The 17,367-nt window shown below is 41.8% G+C and overlaps 1 protein-coding gene across 1 annotated transcript in view; it reads right to left on the reverse strand.

Moving 5' to 3' along the window:
• The window catches only part of NCKAP1L (NCK associated protein 1 like), a 120,155-nt gene that overhangs the window by 14,432 nt on the left and 88,356 nt on the right, over nucleotides 1-17,367 (reverse strand). The window contains exons 21-27 of the mRNA XM_007949606.1: nucleotides 13,943-14,161; nucleotides 11,902-12,032; nucleotides 6,098-6,195; nucleotides 5,893-5,986; nucleotides 5,664-5,746; nucleotides 5,308-5,388; nucleotides 1,836-1,929 (exon numbers count right to left, since the gene is read on the reverse strand). Coding sequence (XP_007947797.1) covers nucleotides 1,836-1,929; nucleotides 5,308-5,388; nucleotides 5,664-5,746; nucleotides 5,893-5,986; nucleotides 6,098-6,195; nucleotides 11,902-12,032; nucleotides 13,943-14,161 — 800 coding nt within the window. The remainder of the gene's footprint in view (nucleotides 1-1,835; nucleotides 1,930-5,307; nucleotides 5,389-5,663; nucleotides 5,747-5,892; nucleotides 5,987-6,097; nucleotides 6,196-11,901; nucleotides 12,033-13,942; nucleotides 14,162-17,367) is intronic.

Consider the following 17,367-nt stretch of genomic DNA (forward strand, 5'->3'; position numbering starts at 1 on the left):
CGTCGAGTCAAACCCAACTCATAGCGACCCCTCCTTGGGTTTCCGAGGCAGTATCACTACGGAAGTAGGATTGCCCAAACTTCCTTCCGAAGAGTGGCTGGTGGGTTTGAACCACCAGCCGTCTGGTTAGCAGGCAAGTGTCTTAGCCACTATGCTACCAGAGCTCCCTCTCTTTCCATGGGTGTATAGGTGTAGTCAATTTGATTCCTGTGTATTCTATTCATGAGGGTGATGTATATAGTTGCCATTTATGCTGTTGAAAAATGTATTCTCAATGAGTAAGTTATTGGTCTTGCAAAATTCTATCATAAGATTTCATTTCTATCACCAAGGCCTTATTTTTCAACTAAGGCATTTGACTGTTAATCAGCCACTCCTTAGAAGGAAGACTGGACAATCTACTTTCGTAGTGATACCACCTCAGAAACCCAAGGAGGGGTCGTTATGAGTCTGACTCAACAGCAGTGAGTTTGGTTTGGTTTTTTGGTTGATCCTTCTTAGTTTCCAACTTTCACATTCCAATCACCAATAACTGTCAATGCATTGTGATTGCATGTTTGATCAATTCCAGACTGCAGAAACTGATAAAAATCTTTCATTTCTTCATCTTTGCCACTAGTGGTTGGTGCATAAATCTGAATAGTAATCATATCAACTGATCTCCCTTGTAGATGTATGGATATTATCCTATCATTGATGGTGTTGTACTTCATGACATATGTTGAAATGCTCTTTTTGATGATGTGATTCCTCTTCAATTTATCATTCCTGGCATAATAGACCATATGATTGTCCAAATCAAAATGGCCAGTACCAGCCCATTTCAGCTCACTAATGCCTAGGATTATTGATCTTTATGCATTCTAATTCATTTTTGACAACTTCCATTTTTCCTAGAGTCATAGTTGGTATATTCCACATTCCACTTATTAATGGATGTTTACAGCTATTTCCTCTCATTTTGAGTCATGCCACATCAGCAAATGAAGGTCCCAAAAGCTTTACCCCAACCATGTCACTAAGGTCAACCCTACTTTGAGGAGCCAGCTCTTTCCCAGTCATATTTTGAGTGCCTTCTGACCTGAGGGGTTCATCTTCTGGCACTATCTCAGACAATGTTCTGCTGCTTTTCATAAGGTTTTCCAATGGCCAATTTTTCAGAGGTGGATAGATTACCAAGTCCTTTTTCCTAGTCTGTCTTAGTCTAGAAGCTCTGCTGAAACCTATCTACAATGAATGACCCTGCTGGTATTTGAAACACAGGTGGCATAGCTTCCAGCATCACAGCAACATGCAAGCCACCACAGTACAACAAACTGACAGATGAGTGGTGGCTATAACATACACATTGGTTGCATCTTATTCTGATTATGCATAAGTATGAATGTGCTAAACAGAGGAAATGTATTATGGAATATAAGAGACAGAATGAGACTGAGCAAGAAGCAAATGCTGCCTCAGTGATTATGTAGAAGGGAAGAGCACAAGACACAACTTAGCACAAATCATATACTATTTTGTATTCTTCTCTCATGGTTTCATTTACATTAATTTTATTTCTCTAACCAGATTGTAATTTCCTTTGGGTACTTGCTAAGCAACAGACTCTCACTTTTTAGCTGAGTGATAGATCATTTGTTTGGAACCTAAGGTGAAATCTCAACTGCCTAAGTAAGTATTTTCTGGGAGCTAAGGTCTATACTTTAAGTTTTCCTTGGCTCCTAAATTATTTTCCCTGAATTCACAACCCCAAATAAAAGCTTTTTTGACACTAACATTTTCCCCACCCAAATATAGGACCCAAGCCCCCTCCCTTTCCCTTCCTCCTATCTTACCAGCTTTCAGATTGGCAATGGCAGCCACCAGGGCTGGGTCAATGTCACAGCCCACCCCTGCAGCAGATGCCAGCTCAAAGACACTCAGGGTAACCTGTTAGAAAGGAAAAGAACATTCTGAAGAGGATTCCCAGGAAACAAACACTTGGCAAAAGTCATAGGTAGCCAAGATTCCTAGATCACAATTTTTTTTTTCCATTTTTATTGTGATTTGGGTGAAAGTATACAGAGCAAATTTATTTTCCATACAGCAGTTCATACACATTTTGTTTCATCACATTAACTGCAATTCCCCACAATGTAACAGCTCTGTCCCCACTTCCTCCCTGTATTAGTTACCCCTTCCCTGTATCCTTCTTTCTTATGCATTCCAGCCCCCTGAGCTATCTCTTTGTGCAAATACTGCATTTCTGTTCTTCCACGATTGATCGTTCTAAGGAGTGTATCTACCTGATGTAAATGTTCACCCCATATGCCTGTCTATTGTTTGGCTGGTAGCCACTAAAGTGAATTCAATTTCAGACCTGAAGGATGACTAGGGACTATAGTCTCAGGGGTCTCACCAGGCTCTATCAGACCAGTTAGCCTGGTCTTTTTCATGATTTTGAGTTTTGCTCCACATTGTTTTTCCACTCTATCCAGGATCTCCCGCACTGAATGGATCACAATTTTCAACTTCTGGTGTATTGTCAGGTATTCCAGGTATTCCTATAATACTTCTTCCTAGTCTATGCAGGGAGGGGTTGGGGGTTGGGGACCAAATGCTTTAGCTTGGCATTCAGGTTACAACATAGTACAAATTTACCCTTTTCAACCTTATTTCCCTAAATGCTTCCAAAAGTCAATGCAGCCAGGATAATTTATTCAGTGTCCCAAAAATACAACTTACTTTCTTACTTCCATACTTTAGTTCATATTGCTTTCCTCTTTCAATAGTGTCCTTTCCTCTCCTCTACTTATACCTAAAAAGCCCTGGTGGCACAACAATTAAGTACTCAGCTGTTAACCAAAAGGTCAGCATTCAAACCCATCAGTGGCTCTGTAGGACAAAAGACCTGGTGATCTGCTCCTGTAAAGATTTCAGGCTAGGAAACTCTGTGAGGTTGTTCTACTCTGTCTTACGGGGTCACTATGAGTCAGAATAGACTCGATGGCATATTACAATGACTTATAGCTAAGTGACACCCATCCCTTGAGACTTAACTCATATTCCATCTTCTCTGTGAAGCCCTCCCTGATTACCTCAACCCAAATTCATCTCTCCCTCCTTAAACTGGTGCCACTGACTTCGTATTTATAACACACAATACCTGTATTGTGAGCTATCTTTTCAAATAGGAGGTGAGTCATATGGCTTATCTCACCAATAAGATCATAACTTTTTAAAGACCTCATTGCATAATGAAAGGAAAAAAAGGTTTTGGAGTGAGATATATTTGAGTTCAAATCCTAGGGCTACCACTTACTAAATGTTTGAACTTGGCTAAAAATTATTTAACCTCTGTGAGTCTCAGTTTTCTCATCTGTAAAACTGGGATACAATGCTTAACTCACAGAGTTGGTGTGAAGATTAAATCAGACTATGTATGTAAAGTGTCTACCCTCAAGACTGACAAGAGTGATACTCAATAAATGTTATTCCTTTCTCTCCTCCTCCTTTATCTTAAAAGCATGAGCTTTGCATTTCCTTGTGTCCTTGTTAGCATTTAATACAATACTAAGCACACAGAAGGAGCTCTGGTAGCATACATAGTGCCTAAGGCACTTGACTGCTAACCAGTTCAAACCAGTTCAAACCCACCAGCCACTCCTTGGAAGGAAGGTTGGGCAATCTACTTCCGTAGTGATACTGCCTCGGAAACCCAAGGAGGGGTCACTATGTGTCAGTCCGACTCGACGGCACATAACAACAACAAGAAGCACACAGAAGGCATTCAATACATATTCACTAACAACAACAACTGATACCTGAATCCCGGAATGGAGCCCCAACTCCCCACTCCAAGTACTTAGATCCCCCTCTTGTTGTTGTTGTTATTTGCCCTCGAGTCGGACCCTTTAGAAGTTTTAAATAAATAAATAAATAAGACTTTAAAATATTCTGAGAGAATAAGCATAACTGTTCCCAAAATTGACAAGTACAGTATCTTATGCAAAGAACCCCACAGACATAATAACACACACACATTTTGCCTAAGGTACTCAACACAGAAGCCAAACGTTAGCCACATTCTGCTCCACTGCTTACTTAAATTCCCTACTACCTAGATGACCTTGCTTGTAGCAACCATGGCCTAGATCAAGTGCCTGATCTGTGACCTGTGGTTTTTTGGAAAAAGAAAGGGATGATTGAAAGTATCTTATTTTCTCTCCCCCAATCTTCTCATCCCTCTGAGGCAGTAACAGAACCTATGATGGATAGGTCATCCCTCCTCTCTACCCTCACCTGCTTATTTCCACAGGCAGGCAGAGCCTAAAGCTGAGAGGTGCCCAGAGATGTCAGCCAGATAAGCTCCTGACAGGCTAGAGCACTTGGCTCCAAAATCAGCAGCTGCCAGAAGACCAGGCTCACTGTAAAATCAAAGACCATTCAAGATGGGCAGGCATCCCAGTGAAACATCACTCTCTCACCTCCCCTGTGATTATTTGGCCCTCATATGATTGCAGGCAGAGACCGGGGAAAATTTTGCATTTTTATAATTTTATATTTTTGGTCTCAAGGTAAGGAGATTTTTCTTAACATCTAATTTGCTCCCAGTTTCCTCTTATCACAGAACTGTCTCTGTTAAAGGAATCAGTTATAAGAGAAGTAGCCTGCCCCATGCATTTGAAGCCCCTTGCTTCCAGTCTTTGGCTTTATTTACTGCATAACATACTTGTTGTTAGTTCCAGGTGATTCAAAAGACAAAAAGATGACTCAAAGGTAGGGGTAGGGGCAGGAGAAATAGATGCTAGATTCTACAAAAGCCCCTCTTCCTCTTTCCATCTCCTGTAACAAAAGGGGGCCTGAGGCATAGAGACATAGAGGAACCAGAAGTTTAAGAACTTGGAGAAAGACAAGACTAAGAAAAGGAAGGAATTCTGAGGGCAGGCTGGGTGGGTGGTAATGGAAGGAACAAATTCTTTTACAAAAAGTAACCAAGTTCCTGACTAAAGTGGGGACAAGTTTGCACATGGTTTGGCATCTAGTTTGCACATTGCTCATTTCAGGTGAAAACCTACAGATTCTATCCTAGATCTTACCCCTCTCCCTCCAGTAATGTTTCCCCAGTCTCCACAGGGTCTCCCTGGCTCCTACTTCTCCCCATGTCTCTCCAGCTCTGCCCTAATTCTCTGACTAGTGCTTCTATCTCTACAAAGTCTCCCACAATATTTTCCCATTCAAATCTCAGCTCCTCTCCTCAAAATATCCCAGCTATATCCCTTTCAACAACATCCATCTAATTAGATTGTACTTTGCATTCCCCCATACCTTGATGTCTGTGTCTGGAGTAACAAATTCCTTCAGGGACTCAATTGGACCCATAAGGAATGGACAGTGGGAGGAGAAAACCTGAAGGAAAAAGAAAATAAATGAATCCACAGAATACTGGCTGATGCCTTCAAAGATAGGTGGAAGCAAAAAAAGGGCCTCAACTTAGACAAGAACCTAGAGAACTTCCCATGATAGCTTTCTCCTCACCCCTCTAAGTTTCCTCAGTTCATTTATCCACAGAGATCTTCCTCTTTCTTTCTCTCCGTTGTTCAGCAATCCTTTCCACAACTTCTCATATAATCCCTACTCCCTGAGGTATCTGTGATTCTGTGAGCCCCTCTCCCCTAATTTACCTCCCGAAGTCCCTCTTGGGCCATGGCCCTAAAACTGAGGATCACTCCAATGATGGTCATACGCTTCAGGACATTCTCAGCCCCTGAGAAAGAAGAGTGTTAGACAGGAGAACTTAGCAGGAGAATTAGGATGGTTTTCCTTCTTTCAGACCCAGCCTAGCTGCCCCCAGGTCCCTGAAAACTCTTGTCAATCCCAATGCTTTGCCCACAGTTTGTTCTCACTGCTTACCCGTCAGCTGGGGCAGCAGAGAAGCCATCAAGTCTGGCTTGCTAAAGTTCGATCTGATCTGAACAAGTACATCCATGTTTTCCACCACCAGCTTCTGTAGCCCATAGAACACAGAGACATTAAGCAGGAAATGAAGAGTCCAATTTACATCTTTCCCCCAGTACCCTGAGTCTGGACCTTTTCCCAGAGCTTGTTTCCACAGCACCTTCAGCTCCACAATCTGAGAGGTCACATGCCACATCAGGTTTTCACTCAGGAACTTCATGCCATATGGTCCCAAGAGTTCAGCCAAGGCCCGCATCTCTAGAATAGAATTACAGAGGTCCCAGGTGGGACTCACAGGACATTGGAGCATTTGTAATGAACATAGAATAATTTGAACATTTAAAACATTTTCCAGTTAGTAAAGTGAAGTGGGAGGTTGGGGAGGAAAAGTGAGATCCTACATTCAGGTGACTGGTCCAGCTTACATGTGGGATGGTTTACCCTCCCCACTGGCACTCACACCAAGACTTAACAACTGATAACTATTTTACTTTATATTCTTGTAAGAATCTATACATTCCTAAGCCCTTTCACATGGTTCTTGGCTTGTACTTTTGCACTAGCTGTATTAGCTTTATTAGCTGTAAGAACCTCTCTGAGATTCCATTTACTTCTCTGTTAAAAAAAAAAAAAACGCCAAACTCACTGCCATAGAGTTGACTCGACTTATAGCAATAACCCCTCCTTGGGTTTTCAAGGCAGTATCTCTACGGAAATAAATTTCCCAATTTTCCTTCCGAGGAGTGGCTGGTGGGTTTGAACTGCCAGCCAAATGATTATCATCAGGCTTTGTGAATTTGTCAACTCAGATTCCAAAAGTAAATTACTGTTTTAAAACTGAAAAAAAAATGTAAAAAATTTCATAAGAAATGAATAATGAATATAAAATAATTGAAAATTGAGGAGAAGCAAACTGAGAGAACAATTCAATCACAATTACTGCTTCAGGGAAGGATTCCTGTTAACGTTCTATAATGGACTATCCCTACAACATTATTGGCATTTATAAAATGTACAACATGAATACACCAATGTTTCACAAACTGATAGCATCATGTACACACTATTTTATACTTTGCTGCAGTGCAATGATTTTTCTCTCATATATGGTCATTTTGGCTCTGGGTTTGTAATTCTGCAAAAAAATGATTGGTTGTATCTCCGTCTGCCCTGTAACTGGTTATTTACACACCTTATTGGGATTAGTTGATTAATATCTGCCCTGAATACCTCAGAGTAACAGTGAGATACATTATAAGAACCTTAGAAAACTATATACATATATGAATAAAGAATTATTATGATGAACACTATTAACAGCCCTCTGAAGTATGTGGTACAGGGATCTCCCACATATATTATCATCCTGGTTTTATTGGCAAGCTCACTTAACTAAGTCAAGGTCTGGTCCTGAAACCTAGTACATTGCCTCTTACTACCTGTGGTGGTGATGTTTTTGTGTCAACTTGGCTGGACCTGGCTGAGTGGCTGGGCAGCTGGTGGTAGTTATTCCCCATGATGAGACTGGCAATCAGCTCCATGGTGGGATCTACTATAAGCTGCTGAGTTGCTGCTTTGGGTATGTGGTCTGCTTCCCATATATAAGAAGCAGCTTTGGGAATGGTCTCTAGCTTATGGCACAGCTTGGACCCTCCATGGAGTCGTGTCATTGTTCAGCAGCCTGCCATGCTCTGCCGACTTTGGGACTTACAATGGACTTAATGTTAATGTTAATGTTAATGGTTTGCTATATGGTTTAGTAACATCTGTACTGTGCCGTTTTATTTGTCAACCTTGGGCTTGGCAGACTAGCAGCCAGCAGCTGTCTGAGTGAGAAAACGCCTCTAGCTCCAGTGGGCTGGGAGCAGGAGGCAGAGCTGGACCCCAAGGTTGAGGGGCCTTCACACAGCCCCTAGAGCCTGGCACTTGGAACTCAGACTTCTAGCCTCCCAAACTTTAAGAGAATAAACTCCTGTTTGTTAAAGCCATCCCATTTGTGGTATATTTCTGTCAGAGTGGCACTAGGTAACCAGAACACTACCCCTTACTATGTCCTAGCAGATACCACAACTATTTCCTTATCTAAGGTCTGGCTTTTAGTACATTCCTCTCTCGGCTTCCCTTATTTAATGTTTCACTGTCCAAGTTTTCCTCTCCTTAGGCTACTCTTTCCCCCACCACCAAAAAAAAAAAAAAAATTAACACATAACCCCAGGATTTCAGTTGGTTTTTTTTCCTCTAAATCCTTCTCTACTCTGCTCCAATGCCTTCTTCCCTCTAGTCTGTTCTAATGCCTTATCCCTTCCAATTCAGCCCACTTGTGGCCCTTTGTGAATTAAACAGAATTCTCCTGCAGAAATCCCACATAAGACACACTAATAACAAATACAGACTGGAGAGGGCTCTAGCTATGATCTTTGGCTGTAGGCCCACCCAGCAGAGAAAATCATAAAAGGACAGAAGCAATAAGAGACCAACAAGAGAAAGGCAAGTTTAATGGAGTTAATAAGCGTTCAGATAGAAAAGCAAGTCAATGCTTTCCACTCAAGTCTCTGAAGGCAGGCCCAGTTGATGTCTAACTCCACCAATGATGGAGGAAAGGAGAACTGGTCACAGAACTTGACACAGAGCCTTGTCCAGAATGGATACTTACTAGACATTTTTTAATTTATCCATTTATAATAGGAAGAACTAAGATTAGAACTACAAAAAGATTTCCTAACTGATGAACTTAGACAATGCTAAGATGGCTGACACAGGGGAAGAGGAGCTGAATCACCTTCTCTGGAGCTGCTGGAGAAGACATGCTGATCTACCCACTTGAATTTATCAAACCTCCTCACTCCAGTCTTCTCTACTCTAGGCTAGTAACCCTAGAGCATCTTTCTCTTTCCATCTATCTATTTTTACAGTAGCATTGTCCCATCACCATGGCAACTCAGAAATTGGGGTGGGGTGGCAGAAGGGGGAATCAGCATTACCTCCTGCTGCTGATCAGCTGTCAGTAAGATCTAAAGCTGATTTTAGGGGCTGCCTACAGTTTGTGGGTAGAGTTGATGAGGAGTGGACATCTGAAACCTCCAACAGGTAAAGAGTAGGGTCAGCTTATTGATGGAGTCAGGTAGAAGGTAAGAAGGCAGAGCTAGAAAACAGAACTATAGATCTGGACTTTCTTGACACACACCCCATCCCCAAAGAAAGGGATGAACAGAGAGGACAGGATTATTGAAACAGCTCCTACCTGACCTACCCACCATGAAGGTTTCATGGTTTATATGGAGGTAAGGAGAATCAGAGAAGGAGCATAGCTCATGAATCAGTCAGCTGGTAAAACAATCTATTTTTAAAAGTATCTGTACATGACTGGTGGTTACCAGGGGCTGGGGAGTGTGAGGAGCAACAGCTTAATGGATACAAGCTTTCCTTTTGGGGCAATGAAAATGTATTGGAACTAGACAGAGGTGGACAACATTTTCAATACACTATACGCCACTAAATTGTTAAACAATTTTAATTTAAATTAATTTTAATTTTAATTAAATGGTTAATTTTATATTATGAGAATTTCACATCAGTTTTTAAAAAGGGAAGCTCTGATGGCTTCAAGCTCTCTTTAAAAAGAGACAAGCTTCCCAACTCATTCATTGCCTCCCCACCCCTCCACATTGAGACATAAGTCTTCTATACGCTAGGAAGCAGCACTGTGTCGTGGCCAAGCACCTGGTTTCTAGCATTAGGCTGCCTTGAGTTGACTGACATCCCAGCTTTACCATTTACTAATGTGTAACTTTAGGCAAGGTCCAACCTCTCTGTATTTCAGTTTGCTCATCTGTAAAATGGGAGTCATGAAAGTAACTACCTCTAGACTGCTGTTAACATTAAATGATTTAACCAGTATACCCACAATACTGCATTACCATTAACACCAAACATCAGGCTACAGATAAACACATAAACATCTGAGAAGATCAGATGGGGGTCAGTGAACAGGAGTATACTCTAGAGCAAGGATAGATTCAGCAGAGGCTAATCTTGCACAGATACCAGTGATACAAAATAACCACAATCCTTACAGAAGCAACAGAAGACAGACATAGAGTAATCCCTCACAGACAGCCAGACACTGTGGGAGAGAGATCCAACGAATCTACTGACTCAGGACCATGGTATTGGGGAACACCAGACTCAATTGGCACAACAAAATACATAAAAGTCTTATTCCTCATCCTACATTGGTGAGTAGCAACTGGAGTCTTAAAAGCTTTCGAGTGGCCATCTAAGATGCAGCTAAAGGTCTCCTATTGCCAGAAGCAAAGAAGAGTGCAAAAAAAACAAGGGCATTTGGAAGCAATCAGCCCTAGGACATGATGGCCCTTGAGACCAGAGAACTAGATGGTGCCCAGCTACCAATACCAACTACTCAGGAAAGGATCAAATATGGAGATCTTGGATAGAGTGGGAGGAAAAATGTGGAACAAAATACAAAAACCCAATAATGACCAGAATTACTAGTCAAATGGAGTCTGGTGACACCCCCAATACTATGGTCTTGGGATACTTTCTGGGCCTGAAATAAAGCTCACTCCCAGGGGCTGGCTCTCAGCCCAATAGTAAACCAGATGTACATGCAGGGAAAAAAAAAAAGATTAAAATGAGTTAATACACTTATGCATTTAGAATTTAACCTACAATTCAATAAATATTAGTCATTATCTCATTATTATAAGTATTATTACTAAACATAAAGAGTCCTGATGGTGCAATGGTTAAATACTCAGCTGTTAACTGAATGGTTGAAGGTTCAAACCCATCCAGAGGTTGTCCCCAGGGAGAAAGACCTGACAATCTGCTTCTGTAAAGATTACAGCCAAGAAAACCCTACGGGACAGTTCTTCTCTGTCACATGGGGTCACTATGAGTCAGAATCAACTCACTGGCACCCAGTAACAACAATTATTAAACAGCAACAATCCAAGCACTGGCTAAAGCTCAAACTTTATCACTAAGGAAAAATTTGCCATGACATCAGACCACAGTTTAATAATTCCAGGTATGAGGATGTCCTCTTCACACTTTATCCTTTGCCCTTCATTCTATGTCATACTCTTTTATTCTTAATGAAAACAAAGAATAACCATTTATGACCCTTCCAGGAATAATCTCTTCTGTGACTTGATTACTCATAACTCCCCTCATTTTCTCTCTACCTTTAACCCCAAAGCCACTCCTCAATTCCTTTCTATCTGCCTGAAGGTGGGACTGTGGTAGTTAAGGTTGCATGTCAACTTGGCTGGGCCTGGTTTTCAGTGGCTGGGCAGCTGGATGTAGTTATTCCCCATGGTGAGATTGGTAATCAACTCCATGGTGGAATCTACTGTGAGCAGCTAAGTAGCTGCCTTAGGGTTGAAGTCTGCTTCCAATATATAAGAAAAAGCATTGAACAAAGTCTCTGCAGCTTTTTCCATGCTTGGACCCTTCATGTAGCCAAGTCTTCATTCAGCAGCCTGTCATGTTTCCTACCGATCTTGGGACTATCTCTAGACTTGAACTAGTGGCTTGCCATGTTTGGTAATCTTGGGACTGTGCCATTTTATTTGTCAACCTTGGGTTTGTCAGCCTCAGCAGTCAGCAGCTGCCTCCATTAAGAGAAGCCTCCAGCTTCAGTGGGCCAGGAGCAAGAGGCAGAACTGAAGCCAAGGTGGAGGACCTTTCACCCAACCCCTAGAACTGGCACTTTGAACTCGGACTTCTAGCCTCCTCAACTGTAAGAGAATAAAACTCGTTTGCTAAGACCACCCATTTGTGGTATTTCTGTTAGAATGGCATAAGGTAACCAAAAGAGGAGTCTAGCAGAGATGCTGAGGAGAGTGTAAAGTGGGTATTTGGAAAGGTGTGGTAGCTGAGATATTATATTGAGGGGAAAGGCCCAGATTCTTGACAAGGAAGACCAGGCACCAGGCTCACCAGATATGTCAGAGAACTCCTCTGCACTGAAGTTCTGCTCCCCTTCTCTGGGGAGGCTGATAAAGGCCTGCATGGCTGGGGAGAGGATGATGGCCCCATTGCTCGCTTGTCTAAGCAGACTTTCCAGGTACCTACAGGGATGACCAGGAAATCACAGATTAGTATTCAATCCCTTCTACCACTATTTTCCACCACTACTCCTGGGCTAGGAGCTCTGGTAGCATAGTGTCTAAGGCATCTGACTGCTAACCAGAAGGCTGGTGGTTCAAACCCCCCAGCCACTCCTCAGAAGGAAGGTTGAGCAATCTACTTCTGTAGTGACACTGCCTTAGAAACCCAAGGAGGGGTCACTATGAGTCGGGTCAAACTCAACGGCAAATAACAATAACAACACTCCCAGCCTTAGAAGGAGAAACTCTACCAAAAGCTAGGGTGGAGAGAAGAGGTTCAAAGAAGACAGTACAATGCTCTAATTAACATCAGAAGCTGTTGGCTCAAAAACAATTGGCAGTAATGTAATTCCACTTAGCCTCCAATGCACAGGGTACTTCACTATGCTATCAAAATGCACTGCATCCCTTTCCCTACCACCGGTTGTTTTCCAACTAATGCACTCCCCTCACCCTTGGCATTACTCTGTCAGGTCAGACAGACCCAATCTGACAAGGAAAAAAATCCACTAATTGGAATCCTCTGAAATATACTTAGCTTTTGCCTCTCCAATGAGAATGCTGGACTGAGGACTGAGGAGTCCTGAAAGCCAGTCTCAAGTCAGATCTTCTAGCACAGAGAAGCCCTATGAATAGTGGTCATCCAGTCTCCAAATATTCTCCCCCTGACCTCTGGGCAAACAGAGGGCCAGGGCTCCAGCCATGCTGGCAGAGGAGAACTTGGCCAACCTCCTGCCATTCACCCAGGCTCTGCTCTCAGCCTGTGTCTTATAAAGGTCACAAACTAATTACAAGTAGGTCAAACCCAGTAGCCAAATGTCTCTCTCTTTTTTTTTTTTTTTTCTTTTTTCTTTTAATTAGAATTAATTGTCAACATTTTTAAACCAAGAAATTTTACATAAAAAATAGTTAGTGGGCCAGCAATCAACTGGAACTGTCTCCTTTAGAAGGGCACGTCCTCTCCAACCCCTCAAAGTTCCTACCAAGCCTACAACACACTTTTACCTGACTTGCCTGGCCCCTATGTTGTTGTTGTTATGTGCCATCAAGTCGGCCTGACTCATAGCGACCCCTCCCTGGGTTTCCGATGCGATATCACTACAGAAGTAGATTGCCCAACCTTCCTTCCGAGGAGTGGCTGATGGGTTTGAACTGCCAGCCTTCTGGTTAGCAGTCAAGTGCCTTAGGCACTACGCTAGCAAAACTCCTTGCCTGGCCCCTATAGCATTTCTATTTCCCTCAGCTTGCTCCCCTGCTCCCTGGGCTCTACTGTGCAGCCTGGTGCCTACTGAGTAGATTTTGGATTAAGAGTGCCACCCAGTGGCTTGGGGAGGTAGGAATCTGGTTCCTTTCCATTCCTTAAAACCTCAAAAGAAAGTTCTGATTCCCACCTCCTCCAGATTTGGGGATGAAGTCCCCTTCCTTATTAAGAACAATCTGCTAGACTTGACATAGTCGTGTTTGGGGATGAGAAGATAGTGTTTCAGAGACATGGTAGTACACAGAATGGTTTTCAGAGGGAGAAGCTTGGGTGAAAAGAGAATTTCATAAAAAGGAAGTAAAATTATTTGAAATTCACTAAGAATCTAGAAAAGGAAAGTTAAGAACTAGAGATAAAATGAAAGAGGTCAAATTGTTGCAAGATAGGTTTATGGAGTTACATGGAAGTTTAGAAGGAAACCCTGAGATGGATGTAAGGAGAGCTGAGTTTGCCCCATTTTATTGCTCTGATCCTCAAGCAAAAACAAGCCTCCATTTGAGGATCTATGACCCTAGTTCAAGCTAAAATGCTTGAACCCGAAGTCCTACTGTATAAAGAAGAGCATACTAACAAAGAAGAAAGGCAGTGGGAGAAGACAAGTGACACTGACCAATTTGTGTAGAGAGTGGTGATAGTCTGCTCCCCAGATGAGTCCAGTGGCTGTGTCTGCTGCAGGAGGGCATTGCGGATGACTCTGGAAGCATCTGCACCCAAAAACTGGGCCAGTGACTGTACGAAACCAATGTATGCTTTTACTCCTGCCAACAGCTCAGAAGGTCTTACAATCTCCTGGGTAGTGGCATTGTAGCCAGCCAGGCACACAATGGCTCTGGGTGATAAACATCAAAATTACAGGGTTAATAATAAAAGTAATAACATTTATAAAATGTACACTGTATTCTAGGTGCTGTGCTGAGATTTTACTACATGTATTACCTCATTTAAACCTCATAGTAACCCAATAAGGTAGGTACAATTATTATCCCCATTTTACAGGTAAGGATACTGAGACATGGAGGTATTAAACCACTTGCTGAAGATCACACAGCTGGCAATGGCAGAGTTGGGACTTAATCCAATAATATTTTATTCTTAATCACTATGCCCATTTGTCTCTTCTGGAGAAATTCAATTAGGTAGTGAAAGGTCTGAGCTCCCAGATTCCAAATGATTCAAAAACCTGAGAACCCACACCACCTGCATTCTTCGTGGCAGTATTTGTCTTTTTTCCTTGGAAAGAATTTGTTTCAACTCATCAGAAACAGAAAATCACACCCAGAAATCCTTGGGAATGCAGTAAAATCCCCAAGTGGCCAGAGAAGCCAGGACTAGATAGAGAGCACACGTGGCCAGCATGAGAGAAAACAGAGTAATTGCCTGCAATGCATTATTTCAGGGACACACCAGGGTGACCCCTCCCCGTGAACTCCCAACTCTTCCCACAGATACCTGAGATTTCAATGGTTAAGCACTTGGTTGCTAACTGAAAGATCAGCAGTTTGAACCCACCAGCCACTCCCAGGAAAAAAAGACCTGGTGGTCTGTTCCCATAAAGATTACAGTCTAGGAAACCCTATGGGGCAGGCACACAGCAACAACTTTGACTTCAGGCTTTTTTTCTTTGTTGAAATGTAAATAATAAGAGAAAGAGGAACATCACACTTCAAGATTTTGTCAGTCACTTATGTCTAAACATGAATGAGTTTTAGGTACTGCAAACTCAAAACTCACTGCCATCGAGTCAATTCAGCTCATAGTGACCCCTCCTTGGGTTTCCAAGGCAGGATCTCTACAGAAGTAGATTGCCCAATCTTCCTTCCAAGGAGTGGCTGGTAGGTTTGAACCGCCAGCTTTCTGGTTAGCAGTCAAATGCTTTAGGCACTACATCATCAGAGCTCCAGGGCAGTTCAAATGGTTAACGCTACTAACCAAAAGGCTGGAGGTTCTATAGGTTCAAGTCTATCCAGAGGCAACTTGGAAGAAAGGTCTTATGATCTACTTCTGAAAAAACAGTGATTGAAAACCCTGTGGAGCACAGTTTTATTCTGACATACATGGGGTCACCATGAATTGGAGTTGATTTGACAGCAATCGCATTTTTGATGAATGGGTTTATCATATTCTTCCTATACAAGTAGGTATTCTGCTCTTGTTTTAGAAAATTTTTATGGTGAGAGGAGAACAGAACAGGAGGGCCCACTCCTCAGATGAAAGAGAAAAGAGAAAAGGTATCACTTGAGGGAAAATAATGTAGAAGGAACGGACTGGGGCAAGCCTAAACTATTTAAGTTTTCACTGAGACCAAACCTCTAGGCCAAACTTGAGGCTTTGGAAACAATTATGTCAATGAAGAAAGTGTCAGAGAATAAAGGACATCTATGCAAAACCAACAGCCAACATTATTCTCAATGGAGAGAGACTGAAACCATTTCTCTTGAGAACAGGAACCAGACAAGGATGCCTTCTATCACCACTTCTATTCAACATTGTACTGGAAGTCCTAACCAGGCCCATAAGGCAAGAAAGGGAAATGAAAGGCATTTAAATTGGTAAGGAAGAAGTCAAACTATCCCTATTTGCTGATGATAATGATCCTATACTAGAAAACCCAAGAGACTCAGTCAAAAATCTACTGGAACTAATTGAGATTTAGCATCATGGCAGGATACAAGATCAACATCCAAAAATCAGTTGGACTTCTCCACACCAGCAGTAGATTGCTGAAAAAGAAATAAAGAAATCAATACCATTTACAATAGCTACCAAATAAAATACTTGGGAATAAATCTTACCAGGGACACAAAAGACCTGTCCAAAGAAAACTATAAAAAACTACTTCAAGAAACCATGAGAGATCTACATAAATGGAAGAACATACCATGCTCATGGATAAGAAGATTGAACATTGTGAAAATGTCAATTTTACCCAAAGCAATCTATACATTCAATGCGATCCCAATCCTGATCCCATCAACCTTTTTTAAGGCTATGGAAAAACCAATCACTAACTTTATATGGAAAGGAAAGAGACCTCGGATAAGCAAAGCAGTATTGAAGAAGAAGAACAAAGTAGGAGGTCTCACACTGCCAGATCTCAAAACCTATTATACAGCCACAGTAGTCAAAACTGCCTGGTATTGGTACAATGACAGACACATAGACCAATGGAATAGAACTGAGAACCCAGAAACAGATCCATTGACCTAAGGTCAGCTGATCTTTCACAAAGGGCCTAAATCCACAAAATGGGGAAGAAAATGTTTAATAAATAGTGCTGGCAAAACTGGATATCCATTTGCAGAAAAATGAAACAAGATCTATACCTCACACCATACACAAAAACTAACTCCAGGTGGATCAAAGATTTAAATGCGAAACCTCAAACTATAAAGTTCCACAAGGAAAACCTAGGGGCAAATTTAGGGCCCTAATATATGGCATAAATAGACTATCAAGCATAACCCAAAATGCACAAACAGCAGAAAAGAAACTAGATGAATGAGACCTTCTAAAAATTAAATTTTTATGTGCTTCCAAAGACTTCTCCAAAAGAGTCAAAAGAGAACCTGCAAATTGGGAAAAAAATATTTGGCAATGACACATCTGACAAGGGACTTATTTCTAGAATTTATAGAAAACTCCAACACCTCAATAACAAAAAACCAAATAATTCAATTAAAAATTGGGCAGAAGACATGAATAGAGAGTTCACCAAAGAGGATATTCAGGTGGCCAACAAACATATGAAGAAATGCTCACAATCATTAGCTTTTAGAGAGATGCAAATCAAAACGAGATACCATCTTGCACCATCTTGCTCCGGCACTAGTAGCAATGTTCAACAAGACAGAAAATAACAAATGCTGGCAAGGATGTGGAGAGATTGGGACTCTCATACATTGCTGGTGGGATGGTAAAATGGTACAACCACTGTGGAAAGCAGTATGGCGATTCCTTAAAAAGTTGGAATTAGAGGCAGGGCAAGATGGCCAACTAGGCAGAAGGATTGCACAGACCCTCTTCAACAAAGAAAAG

This window comes from Orycteropus afer, unplaced genomic scaffold (assembly GCF_000298275.1).
Source record: "Orycteropus afer afer isolate SDZICR_OR568_19922 unplaced genomic scaffold, OryAfe1.0 scaffold00247, whole genome shotgun sequence".
NCBI classification, from domain to species: Eukaryota; Metazoa; Chordata; class Mammalia; order Tubulidentata; family Orycteropodidae; genus Orycteropus; species Orycteropus afer.